Here is a 13596-nt window from a genome sequence, read left to right on the forward strand (position 1 = left end):
TCCCAGGAGGAGGATTTCCTGGGTTGGGTGCCTTTGACTAGGTTGGTACTGAGATCCTGAATAAGCCTCACTGGGATCAAGTCAAGTTCAAGGTGAAATGGGAAAAAAAAATAGTAAATTTCCCTTTGATGCCAAATACATTCAACCTTTAAAATTCTGAGTTGGCTTTTCCTGTTTCTACACTAGAATAAGAAAAGTGAATGTTGTTTCTTAACATGTCTGTAATTGGCCAAATAAAACCAAGAAATCATATTTTTAAGACTTGTCCCTGAGATGACTGAGTCCACAAAGACCCTTTCTGATTCCAAGGCCCAGAGAGCAGAAAGGCGTGAGGAGGCCCAGGCAGATCACAGGTGGGGCCTTCTCCTCTTAACTATCCTTTCCCTAGGCTGATCGGCAGTCCGGTCTCTTTGAACCAGGGACTACCATAAAAGTCCGTTTGGCACGGTGGTACCTGTTGAGTCTGTGGGCATCCGGGACTCAAAGACTGGCTTCAGCCACCTGTGGCTATTTCTTAAGCAAACTCGGATCGCCCGCCCCAGCAGCCTAGCGTTAGCAGCAGAACAGTGACACAACAAAGGTCCCCACCCCGTACTGAGCTTGCAGTCCAGTGGCAAAGTCCAAAGACTCCCACCGAGGTCAGGCAGACAGCACGGCGCGGGCCTGGCTTCCACTCTCTGGTTCTAGTTACTAATTTTGGTCTTTTTAGTCTTTTTGAAGTCTTTCCCAGCCCTTCATGCTTGAAACGCCTGGCTTTGGAATGGAGGAGAAGCACCGTATGAACCCGAAAAATGCAGTTTCCCAAGAAAACAAAGGTCCGAGGAAACCAACGAAACTTCTGTGGTGCTTTGCACACTTCTGGTATCGACGGCAAAAAACCAAACCAAATGTCTCCCAGAAAGGACCCCAAAGAAAAGTCATTACCACCCGCGTGTGCTCCTCGGCGGTGCCTTAGTGGGGGGAAATATGGAGTTCAGTTCTTAGCACCCACTTTGGGCAGCTCACAACTGCCTGGAATTCCAGCTCCCGGGGATCTAAAACCCCTGGCCTCTACAGGCATCCGTACCAGCCCCCGACGCACACACACTTTAAAACAACTCTTTTTTTGAAAAAAGAAAGAAAGATTTTGGCTCACAGTTTCATCCATGGTCGATTATCTCCGTTGCTTTCACTTGGTAGAGGAGGAGGCAGCTGGTCAGGTGTTCCGAGGACAAAGTGTTAAGAGGAGGAGCCAGGGTCCTGAGATGCCGCCCACCTCCCGTCCACGTAGGACCCACCCCCTAAAGGTTTGCACGGGCTCCCAGCAGGGCCCTAGGCTCGTGCCCACGCCTTCCACACCTCTGCGAGACCTTTAAGATCCAAAGGGAAACCCGCCTTTTCTGGTGGTCCTGCCACAAGGGGAAGCCCTCAGAGGAATAGCTGGCTTTGAGACCAAACTGAGGGCAGATGACTCGGCTTAAATACCTCCTTGAATTCTCCAAGACTTCCTCCTAGAAAACCCCGGAGTTCTTTGCCAGAGAACTTCAGCAGGCCACCTTTGCACACTTACTGTTCTGGAACACCAGCTTGTAAACTGAGTGGGCCGGCCAGACGTGGCCCATGTCAACCATGTGTTCTCTTCTTTGTTCTGGCCTTAAGGGGACAGGCGTAAACTCCTGACGTGACATCAGACCGCGCAGCAGCAACACAGATGTCAGAAAACCCACTAACAGGCCAGACTGACGCCTTTAAATTTCATTTATTTGGGGGTGGGGGTGGCACACAGTGAGCATGTGGAAGTCTCTCCTTCCACCCGAGTTCAAACTGAGATCAGGCTTGGCGACAATTGTCATTTCCCCACTGAGCTATCCTGCCGGCCCCAGGCTGATGCTTTTAGAAGACAAATCTCAAGTAGTTGGCCTGCTGTGGCGTGAAGGTCTTCCACCAGACGGGATTTGTCAAACTCTTTCCTCTTGGCCCCGCCCACCTTTTGCCCCGCCCACTTTTTCCAGAGCAGAGGGTATGTCTGTCTTTGCAGCTGTGAGATTCAAATGTGGGCCAAAGGCCAGGGAACCCCTAAGCTTCTGCCGGCCTTCTCACATTGTTTTTCTTCCAGCCCCTTACATTTCTCCTCTGAGGACAGGAAATGCAACAGAATGCTCTAGCTGATTCCAGAGTGGAAGGGAGAACTGACTGAGGAGGCGACATCGGAATTAAGCGGCCGGTGATTAGTGGTACAACAACGTGGGCGTCCACGAAGCCTTTGTTTATTTAGAAACTGTGACAACTGGCCCTCCTTGGAGTTCCGTGAGGATCAGACAACCCAACCTGGGTGCCCAGCTCACTGCCCGTTACACACATGGCTTGGCATATGTAATCCCTGTGTGTCTGGGTAGTGCTGGGAATTGAACCCCAGGCTCCTTCCATTTTAAGCAAGTACTCTTGGCTGGACCACAGCCAGCCTATATGTTAACTTTTATAATTATTTACCAGGTCTCATTAACTTGTTTGGGTCTGTCTTTGTAAAAGAGGGTTTGTCTGTGCCAGGTCTTTCCATGAGGGATTAAAGAGTGATAATGAAGTGATGAAGAGTTCTACACACACACACACACACACACAGCCTGCGACTGTCTTGCTCTGAGCTGCAGACACTAGTCCACCTGAGCATGTGGCTCTGACAGGCCCTGCCCTTCTTCCCGTTCCCTCTGCCTTGCTAAAAACCATTGGATTACATTCCTGAAGCTAGGCACAAAGGTCCATTCCCTTATCTGGCCACTTCCTCCTCCTGAGGCTGACCACCAAGGTCCAGCTATCAAAGTATTGAAGCCCAGCAATCAAAAGCCCCCTTTGGCTTACCTAATTAACATGCCCAACTAAAATTAAACACCTCATCTTAACATGGAGTTTTCCTATTACCTTCATAAACCACCATTTTCCCATGTGCCATGTCTGTCCCTCTCTATCCAGAGACACTCTGTTGTCCCTCTGGAACAAATACCCCTGTCCCTTTCCCCCTGTGCCCTTCCCCCTTTCCCTCATCCTCTATCTCCTCTACCACTGCACCCTAGCCCACTCTAACACAGGCCTCCCTTCTTCTCTTCTTAAAAATTACACCTGCAAGGTGGGGTGGTGGTGGTGGCGGCGGCGGCGGCGGCGCACGCCTTTAATGCCAGCACTCAGGAGGCAGAGCCAGGTGGATCTCTGTGAGTTCAAGGCCAGCCTGGACTACAAAGTGAGCTCCAGGACAGGTGCAAAACTACACAGAGAAACCCTGTCTCCAAAAACAACTAACTAACTAACTAACTAACTAAATAAATAAATAAATTACACCTGCAAGGTCATTTGCTGCTGTTTTCTGCCCGAGTCAGAAAGCAGCTACTTTAACTTTTCTTTCCTGCTTAATAAAGGATCTCTCTATGAAAATGGGTGTTTAGGTGTGGCTTATGCCTAATCCAGGGTCCAGGAGGAAGATCCTGATGTGCAGGGGTCTCCTTCAGATATGAAGGGAGGTATTATTTGGATCCCATGAGAAAAAGTACCCAGAGCTTGCATTTGTGACACCCAGACTCTGGCTTAGAATGAAACCAGACAAAACTCGAAAGATCTTGTCCTCATTTCTTCCCCATCCTCAAATAGAAAGCCTGGGATGCAGTTTTCTGGTTTTATTTTAACCAGGGTCAAACAGAATACAGCAAAGTGCATGAACTGTAAGTGCGCATTGAGTTTTAATGACCATCAGTTTATCATCCAGATCAAAATCAGGGGCGTTCCCGGTGCAGGAGTCTATTCCCCTCTCCCCACCCCCCACCCAGAGGTGACTTCTACCACCACCGCTCTCGTCCACATTTTTCCTTTTCTCATTTCCTTTTATTTCCTTTCTTTTCTTTCCCATCTTCCTTCCCCTCCCCCTCCTTGGTCTTGAACCCTGTATAAAAGTTACTCATGCCTGGCTTTTGTTCACCTTGTAGCCTACAAAAAACATCTCCATGTTGTCATGTGGACCCGCTGTTCATCCCCTCCCGGCCCCCAGCTGTTTTTCCTATGAATATAACACAACCCATCCATGCATTCTACTGTCCAGAGCTAGGGGTGTTAATAAGACCGCTATGAATACGCCAATAAAGCATTTTGGGAGAAATTTCTGCCAGGTACAAAAACCTGCACGTGGAATTGCTGGATGAGAAAGGCAGGAAAAGACTTAGCTCCAAAGAGTGAGTGTTGCCGGGGCGCCTGGAAACACTGGACACGCCCACTAGTTTTTGAACATATCACAAAGGAGCTTCTCCATTGGAGTGTTCCCTATGGTCTTTCGGAAGAAGAGGAGCTCGATGCGCTCAGCCGTGAGGAACCTCAAGGACGGGAGCAGGAGGAGCAATTTCCCAAACCTGAACAGGAGGAAAGATGCTGCTGTCAGGCTTAGCGCCAGCTGCTGAGCAAGGCTGTCAGGGAGGGGAAGGAGGGGGGGGAGGTGAGGGAGGGGAGGGAGGGGAGGGAGGGGAGGGAGGGGTGGGAGGTGCCCAGGGCCTGCCACAGGGAAAGGCCCTGTCTTAGAGGACTCACTTCCACCTTCCGCTTAGGTAGGAGCATGATGAAAACAGGGACTCCATAATATTGTTCATTACGTGTCAAGATTATAAAATGAGAAGTTATTTCTTTGCACATCCATGTGGTGTGTGTGTGTGTGTGTGTGTGTGTGTGTGTGTGTGTGTGTATACATGTTCGCCGTGTTGAGTGCTTTTGTGTGTGCACCCGCACACTACTAATGTGTTTGGGTGAAAGTTTGAAGGTCAAGTGTCTTCCTGGCTCACTCCGCTTTATTTACTGAGGTAGGGTCCCTTGCTGAACTGGAAGCCAACCAACTAGCTAACTCGGCCCAGGGACCCCGTGTCAGCCTCCCAGGTGCTAGGATTGCAAGCAGATGCATGCCTGCCAGCTTTTGTGCCGGTCCCGGGGATCTGAGCTCCAGTCTCCAGCTTGTGCGTGTGGCCATCTCCCAGCCTGTGAGACATTCCTCATAGCAATCCTGTTTATATGTTCATTGATCAGAACATGATCATTTCATGAACAAGGTAAGTTATATTAGTTTTACATAGAAGAATATGAATTCCTGTCTGTGAAACACCTATGATAATAACTACTACTGAAAATATTCTGAAGGGAGAAAGAAAGAAAGAAAGAAAGAAAGAAAGAAAGAAAGAAAGAAAGAAAGGAAGGAAGGAAGGAAGGAAGGAAGGAAGGAAGGAAGGAAGGAAGGAAGGAAGGAAGGAAGGAAGGAAGGAAGGAAGAAAGGAAGGAAGAAAGAAAGAAAGAAAGAACAAAAAAGAACCAGAACCAGACGTCCCTGGGAGAAGTCCTCGCCCTGGGGCCAGCGCCCACCACCCAGAGGCTGAGCTCCCCAAGGCAGCTGCTGCTTTGACTGCACCTGGGGAGCTTGAGAAGCCCTGCCATTCTCTCTCTGAGCTCCTGAGTGGCTTTGCCCACCTAAAAGCCTCCTTTCTCTTGTGAGCAGTCACCACCCCTACCCTACCCTCCACCCCACCCCCACCCCCATGCCCGGTCTACCTTCCTCTCTCCTGTCTTACTGGTCTAGGGAGAGGGAAGAAGTACCTGTGAAGTCTAGTGGAGAGTTATTGCTAACTGCAGGTATGGCCCGCCTGGTAGATAATGGTAGGTAATGCCTCACAAATGGACTTTTAAAAATAAAATAGAAAATGAACAGCAAAATAGAAACTGAGGATATAACTCACTAGATAGAGTTTTTGTTTTTGTTTTGTTTTTTGTTTTTTTTCTAGACAGGGTTTCTCTGTGTAGTCCTGGCTGTCCTGGAACTCTCTCTGTAGACCAGGCCTCAAACTAACAGAGATCCGCCTGTCTCTGCCTCCCCAGTGCTGGGATTAAAGGTTTGTGCACCACCACCCGGTCTTAGTAGAGCTCTTGCTTAGCAGGCACAAGGCACTGGGCTCCATCCCAGCAGCACATAGACCATGTGTGGTGGCACATACCTGCCTGCCATCACCCTAGGAAGATCAGGAGCCTAAGCTACCCCCAGGGGCATGGTGAGTTCAGGGCTAGCTTGGACTACATGGAACTTCATCTTAAAGCAGTGTCAGAGCAGAGCATACAGAGCAAGGGTGTGTTTTAGTTAGTGGGGCTTTGTTTCAGTGTCTCTATGTAGGTTGTGCTGAAATACATTGACCCAGAGTCTGGGGACCCTTCAGTGACACCCGGTTCTGCCCAGGGCAACAAAGGACAAAAGAGATCCAGGGAGCCTGTGTGTGTGGAGACCAGAAGTCATCTCCTCAATCCTTACCCGCTGTATTTTCATTTCGTGTGTTGGTGTGTGTGTATATACTAACAGAGGTCAGAAGATGACATCAGGCATCCTGTACATCTCTGCTTTCTTCCCTTGAGACAAGGTTTCTTTCTGAATCAAAACCTCATTATTTAGGCTGGCTACAGAGAGCCCTGGGATCTGCCTGTGTCTGCCGCCCGACACTGGTTTTTATTTATTTAGCCTGCCTTACCCAGCATTGTCAGCTTTTTTCACACAGTGCTGGGGATTTGAACCCACATCCTCATGCTTGCTTGTACAGCACAAGTTCTTATCTACTGAGTCATCTCTCTAGCCCTTCCTCCCTATGTTTTGAGAGATGGTTTCTCAACTGAACCTGGAACTCATCAGTTCAGCTAGGCTGGCCAGCCAGTGAGTTCCATGGATCCACCTATCTCTACCCAGTTCAGTGCTGAGGGGACAGATCCACGTCACCATGCCTGGCTGTTATGTGAGTGCCGGGAATCCAAACTTAGGTCCTCACGTTTACTTGGCAGACATTTGCGTTAGTCCCATCTATCCCTACATAGAAAATCTTCCTCAGGATTTTTGAACTGTGATACATGATCAACAGGCCAGGATGCCTCTGGGGGCTGGTCTCGGAGGGGACTAGGGAGACCCCTGATTTCTGGCTGTCTGTGATGACCACTCCAGTGATGCTATGTCAGGCCTTAGCACTGACACGCCCCCATGCTTCCTCTGCTCCTGACCCACACGGTGCTGACCTCACCTCCTGGAGAGGTGCTTGAGGATGATGTCACCAGTTCTTCAGGAAGAATGCACATAATGTGGTCTAGAATAGTCCACAGAAGCCTGGCTGAGTGGTATAAGCCAGCTGATGTAAGTCCTAATGCTGACTGTGTTGGGACCCTCCACCTGCATCTACCACCCCCATTCAGCCTGTGCCGGCTACATCCATGTTGGCTCATGCCTGGCTTTTCTGCACATTTCTACAGCATGCCTTCCATACTTTCCCCAGGGCCTGGCAAGTTCCTTCCGGACTCTCAACTTTCCTTTTAAGTTTTGAAAGCCTCTACTCCCAAATGCATCTCTTTGCTCATCCCTTGCCTTTATCCAGAGGTTAAATCTGTCCCTTTTAGAAAGGGACAGAGTTGTACACTGTGGTCTGTTTCCTGCTCCCTTTGGTCCCTCCCCAAGGCCATGACCCCATGGAATCTTCCGGACAGGGAGGCTGCTGTTATGTCTTTTGTGCCCACCGCCACACAGGTCTGCATGAGATCCAGTCCTGAGCATGAAGCCCCCTCCCACAGAGTCTCAGGTGTGCCCCCCACCTCTCTCATCAGATAGGCCTGTAGTGGGCACTCCGAGCTCTAATCGGGCTGGCCCCAGGTTAACTCTGGCTCAGTTTCCCACTTGCTACCAGCAAGACTCGTGAACCTTTTGTACTGGACTCTTGTCTAAAAATGCATATTGCTGGTCTCTCTCTACCTTCCTAGATAAGATATTCTCTTCTCTTTAGACCGTATCCTCTTATGGAGACATGTCCCTGTCAAAGGCTGGCCTCGTAGAAGGGCACACCTGTGAGCCTAGCACTTGGGAAGCAGAGGCAGGAAAACTCTGAATCTGAGACCAGTGTGGGATACAAACTGAAATTCTGCCTTTAAAACGTAAAAAATTTTAAAAACCTGACCTTTGCTACCCCTTCAGATATAAGCCACTCTCCATACCTGACCTGGGTGACCCTTGTCTTTCATGTGGCCACTGTGCTGGGCATCCGTCCCTGCCGGCTTTGTCTTTTGGCGCCCTCCTGGGACCTGGCACTGTGTCTGTCCACAGGAGGTGTGGGGTAGAGGCTGCCGACTGACAGCCCTCTTATCCTGTCTAAGCAGGGAAGCGCAGAGATGGTGTGGGAGAGGTGGGTGGAAGGACGCAGGGAAGTGGGGAGGGGGATGGGTAGGTGTGTCACACTGTCACCTCACAGGCTGGCTGGGGTGGTGAGCCTTGCTGTGTTGGCTTAGCATCACTTGGGACTGGTCCTGCAGAGCCTCCACGTGCTCAGGATCCTTCAGGCCTCGTGTCTCTGGGGAGAAACAGTACCAGTGAGCTCCCTTCCAGAAGCCTGCCTGATCCCACAGCCCCCAAAAGTATCAGGCCATGCCTCTTTTCTCTGCCCCCCCTCTGGAGAATGAGGGCTATCCATCTACACCCAGGTGAGTTTATAAGGAGCCCAGCAAAAAAAAAAAAAAAAAAAAAAAAAAAAAAAAAAAAAAAAAAAAAAAAGTCACCAGAACCCCCCCCTTTTTTAAAACTCTCAACCATGTCTCTGGAAGGCTTAGTACCGGGTTTGAAGAGGACCAGGGCCTTCATGCAGGCAAACTCCGTGGGGTCCACTGCCAGCGCCCGGAACCGGGAGATGGTCTCCTGCAGGAAGCGCATTTCTGCACTAGCCAAGACCAGCCTGCTCTGAGAGCCACTGCCACCGCCACTGGTGGCCTCAGGTGGGGCCAGCAGTGGGCAGCTATCCAGGGGCAGAGACCACTGTATGGCTCCCAGGAGGAAAAGCTCATTCCATGCCTCTTCCAGCAAGATCACCTGTGACCAGAGAGGGTTCAAGTGTCAGCACTGGGGCACAGTTCCTGGTGCTCTCTGCCTGCCACCTTCTCCAGGGACAGAAGGGCTGCTCCCAGGTGCTGAGAGCCTCCTCCTGACCTCGGTCTACACAGTCTCTGGCTCAGCTACCTATGTTTCCAGATGCCTTGTGGATGCTATCCAGAGCTGTGGCTGGGCCATTCAGGATAAGCCCAGAGTCCAGGGATGCTGGACAGTCTCCAGATGATTCCAAGAGTGTCATGTTGAGTGAGTTCAAGGAACTGGTTGACTCTTCCAAGCTATTCCCTCCAAACACACAGCCTTGTTGAGGGCTCAGCCCATCTGGCAGCCGCTCTCTCCTGGATCATTGTGAGATCTTTACCGGCTCAGAGCACTTTTCCACATGTGGAAAGGCTGGGGTGACACTCAAGCCTGAAGTCATGGGGAGCCTTGCTCTAAAGACACCCAGGGTCAGCCACTCTGTTTTTCAGAGTATGCAGATTGCTGTCTCAGTGTGCAGAAGGAAAGACAATGGACCCAGAGAGCCACGGGTCCTACCCTGCATCCTAGGCTCTATGCATTTCTGGTGAGCAACCTTCCCCCAGAGATTTATATATTGCCACTGCCACTGCCCTGATCATCCCCAACTCAGAGACACAAGTACCCCATGGTCACCATCTGAGTCATGTAAGCCTCCATCCCTTACCAGCCCAGGGGTACATGTTCCCCCAAGCTGACAGACCTATGACCCCGAACTGTGCCTGGCCCAGCTCCAGCAGGCAGGCTGCGTGGTGTACCTGGTCCCGGAAGGGCAGGTTGGAAAACACAGGCAGGTTTTTGGCCCATTTGACAGCCATGAAGAGTAGGCGAGCTGATGTCTCATGGATGCCATCTAGACCGCAGGGGGATGCAGGGAACTCGGGGTCATTGCTGGTGACATCAATGTTCTCTTCAGCTGTCAAGGGAGGAGGAGGTTGTGGTCTTAGCGCCCGCTCTGTGGAAGTCGGGTGAGAGGATCCACGCCCCATACCCTCTTCCACTTACCATCCTCGGGCTCCAGCTTAGCACAGGTTTCGGCGGTGATGAGGCTGGCCATAAAGTGGTGGCCCATGGCTCTGGCTGCAGATGAAGCTGTGGGGCCTCGGGGACTGGGCCCTGCCAAGGCAGGGGAGGCCACCAAGGGCTCAGGTCGGGGATCACTGCCTGCTTCCATGCCGTCCAGCTGGACCTGGGCCATGCTTCGGGGTTGGCGTTCATTCTGCACAGCTTGGAAGGCGGGGAGACTCAGGACACCCTGCCCGACCCTCGGCAGTAATACCACCTGCTCATCTGCCCTTCCCGTCCCACTGTGCCCACCACTCACCATCTTGGTTCATGCCTGCTTGTAGGCACTTCTTCAGTCGGCAGGCTTGGCATTGGTTGCGATGGGCCTTGTCCACTGGGCACATTCCTGCCCCCACCTGGCATCTGCAGAGGACAGGGAGCTCCTGGGGGACCAATGTCATGCCCAGGCCCTAGGCCTTGGGTTTGGGCATTGGCGTCCCCTGAACCACCTCCACCCGCGCGAGGCACACTGGGGCAGGCCGGCAGCGCCGGGGCACCTGTAGATGAGCCTCCTCCTCACACTCCTCTTGAAGAAGCCACTGCAGCCATTACAGGCGTAGATGCCATAGTGCTTCCCGCTGCTGCTGTCCCCACACACTCGGCACTGGAGTGAGGGCCCCACACCTGCGTGGGGAGGCAGGGCTGGACTGAGATGGCTGCGAGCGCGCATGCGCGCACCCCCCCTTCATCCTTTTCCAAGTCCATAGGTTCCCTCCCACCTTCCCTATCTAGACATAGACATGTCACTCCCACCCAGAAAAGCAGTCTCCCCACTGCGGTACCCCAATCCCAGCTCCCATCTCTTACCATCTCTACTCCATTCCTAGCCTATATCCAGCAAGACAATCACGCCGCCTCCACGTTCCCAGCCCCAGCCCCAGCCCCTCGCCGTGGGCGGCTTCAGGCTCTCATGAAAACAGTCGTAAGGATCTCTTTGTGTCTCAAGAGCACCATTTCCCTGCTCGGCAGCTCCCCTGTTAGGTCCTGCTCTGCTGGCCTCTGAGGTCCTAGGGTTTCGGGGGTTGTCAGCCGGCCCTTCACGCTCACTCATAGCCTGGGAGCTGGGACTACATGGCTCAAGCTCCTCTCGTGGCCCCCTGAACCTACAGCTTGTATTCTCTTCCTCAAGGGCCCAGGTCTCACCTCCAGGAAAAAAAAAAAGTCATACCTGTTGGATCCTCTCCAAGGCCCCACCTGCTCGGAGACTCCTTCTTGGAGGCTGTGACAGCCACAGCCACAGCAGCCATTGTAGAGCTCATTGGGTATGGCAGGTCCCAAGGGCCACCTGTTACCTGCCTGCAAGCAGCTGCTGGGCCCAGCTATGTCTCTGTGTCTACTGCTGTCTACTGTCTGTCTGTCTGTCTGTGCCCGTCTCTCCTCGGCTTCCCTTCCCTTGTGAGTTACAAGTTTTTCCTTCTGGAGCTTTCTCACCACCTTGGCTCTGGGTCCAGACTTCTCCCAGCACAGCTCTGGATACAGTGTATGATCCTCTTAATCTTTACTGTCTCCACAGGGGATCAACTGGCCACACCTGCAGCATTACCCAGGTGCCCCTGGGAGCTGGGCAGCCCTGCTGTCTTCAGGCTGACTCCCCGGCTGCGAGCATCCCTGTCCATCCTTCATTGTTGCCGTCCTTACACACACTGCATGGGACCAAGGGGCCTGGCTGAGACTGTTAACCAGTGACAAATCTTATGAGGGGGCATGTTGTAGATCCCGCCTCCCCGAGGACTTTAAATGCTTTTGTGACATTCGCCATGTATTTGAGGTGTGTGTATGTAGCGCTGTGCCTGTGTGGACACCTGCCCCTGGGGGCTCGCTCACTTTGGGTTCTGGGAAGCCTACCCTCTATCCTAGTAAAGGACTGCTTGGGTCCCCGCGCTTTGGGGACCCGCCCACTGGAAGGCTAGCATCTCCAGCTGTCTCTGTGATCAGGTCCAGCGGAGGGTGTTGGGTAGACCTGGGGCAGTGGAGAAGCTGGTGGGCATTTCCCACGGCACGATGAGGTGGGACACAGCTGCCCAGAGCAGGCTCTGAGTGCCCAGGCGGCCTCCACCTCCTCCCCTGGCCTGGACTCCAGTGCCAGGCAGGCGGTATCCCTGCTAAACCCAGGTCCCCCTGCCCAGCTTAAACCTGAAATGGTTTTGTGGAGGAAGAGTGAGTGCAAGTCTGTGCCTCCTGGTGCCACAGGAAGAGAGGTGAGGGCAAGGTAGAGCCACCTCCCCATGCGTATCCCTGCTCTGTCATGGGCCATGCATCCCGAGCAAGGGACAGCGTCTGCGAACCCCAGTTTTCTCTAAATACCTGTCTTCCGGTAGAAGTGGAAAAATGAAGTTAAATATTTCCCAGAATGTGTTTTGGTGCCTGGTACTAAGAAGCCTGAGGCAGCACCCCAGTAAACAACATCCTGTCCACCCCAGTAAACATCCGGTCCTGTCCCTGCCAGCCTGTCCTTTGCTGTCCTCTCCCCAGGCCCAAGAGGGGCAGAAGTCCCATGTTGGTCTGGGGCAAGGGGAGTACCACCCTCAGCTTGGCCATGCCTCACAGGGTGGGCAGTTCTGTCCTGCATTAGAGCCTGGGAGCTTCTTAGGGATCACGGAGTTAAGGGGACGGACGGACGGACGGACGGGTGGAGCGTGGCCTCCTAAGTGGGGCTAACCCTCCGTGTGACAGGGAAGCACTATTGGGGATTTGGAAAGTCAGCTCAGGGGCTTTGCAGGGTGATCCGCCGAGGCCACGAGCCTCTCACCTGTCCTCTCTGTCCTCACTCTGACCCAGAAGCCCGGCAGGACCCTTCATGGACGAGGCCTGACGCTCCACTTAGCAGCCAAGCCAGGGCATCAGAGCCCGGGTCTGTACTTGGAATATGTCATCATATTCATCCAAAAGTCACCCTAGTAATGTTTCTATTCTCTCCGTGGGCGGTCTGAAGGACTGGCATTCATGGCGTCAGTGACAGCTTCATGCCAGGCTCTCTCTCACCAGAGTCTCTGTCCTCTGCTCCTCACCCCAGATCTATCTATGCCCCCACATCTCACCCATCCCCCACTGGCCTGCATAGACATGTAAGAAGTGGGGCCCAAGGACTTGGGGGTGGTGGTCAATCATGTCGGGGGGCAGAACAGGTCAGGCTGAGCCGAGGGTGTCTGGCTGAGCCAATGCGGAGGGAAATGAAGAACCTGGAGGTATGGGGAGGAGGAGGCAAAGACGGCGTCTCAGCCGTGAAACGCTCTGGGAAAGTGTTCAGAGACTTCTCCCACAAACCACCATGGTGTCATACTCACACCTCACAACGACCCTACAGAGAAGCTGACCCTGTGAGCCTCAACAGCAGCTGGGAGACTGAGTCAGAAAGGCCCAGAGTGGGGAGGTGCCCCAAGCCACACAGCTATGGAGCAGTAAAGAGGTAGGGATGGAGATGGGGATGGAAGTGGGCATTAATCACTGCAGATCCACCCCAGAGTCTCCAGTGAGACACCTGGGTGAGCCTGTGCCGGGAAGAGGGGCCAGCTAAAGACAGGACCCAGGGCCCGAAGCAGAGTTTCTGGCCAGCACCAAGCTCTGTGCATTTCTGTTTTCTCACCTGTAAAGCAGGTGGATGTGTCCTGGGGACGGATGGGAGATGGACTGTC

The 13596-nt window shown here is 52.8% G+C and overlaps 1 protein-coding gene and 1 long non-coding RNA gene across 2 annotated transcripts in view; both read right to left on the minus strand.

The window, feature by feature from the left end:
• The window catches only part of LOC121830865 (uncharacterized), a 45641-nt gene extending 44263 nt beyond the window's left edge, over positions 1 to 1378 (minus strand). The window contains exon 1 of the long non-coding RNA XR_006074149.2: positions 1136 to 1378. This is a non-coding gene — a long non-coding RNA (uncharacterized LOC121830865). The remainder of the gene's footprint in view (positions 1 to 1135) is intronic.
• Positions 1379 to 4121: 2743 nt separating this feature from the next.
• Positions 4122 to 11223, minus strand: Nr2e3 (nuclear receptor subfamily 2 group E member 3). Its single transcript, XM_006971467.3, has 8 exons — positions 11133 to 11223; positions 10462 to 10588; positions 10224 to 10327; positions 9905 to 10126; positions 9658 to 9815; positions 8611 to 8863; positions 8246 to 8351; positions 4122 to 4364 (listed from the first exon to the last, which is right to left on the minus strand). Exons 1-8 carry the CDS (start codon positions 11221 to 11223, stop codon positions 4232 to 4234), a joined length of 1194 nt encoding a protein of 397 aa, XP_006971529.1. The 3' UTR covers positions 4122 to 4231.
• Positions 11224 to 13596: the final 2373 nt, after the last annotated feature.

This window comes from Peromyscus maniculatus, chromosome 7, assembly GCF_049852395.1.
Source record: "Peromyscus maniculatus bairdii isolate BWxNUB_F1_BW_parent chromosome 7, HU_Pman_BW_mat_3.1, whole genome shotgun sequence".
NCBI lineage: Eukaryota > Metazoa > Chordata > Mammalia > Rodentia > Cricetidae > Peromyscus > Peromyscus maniculatus.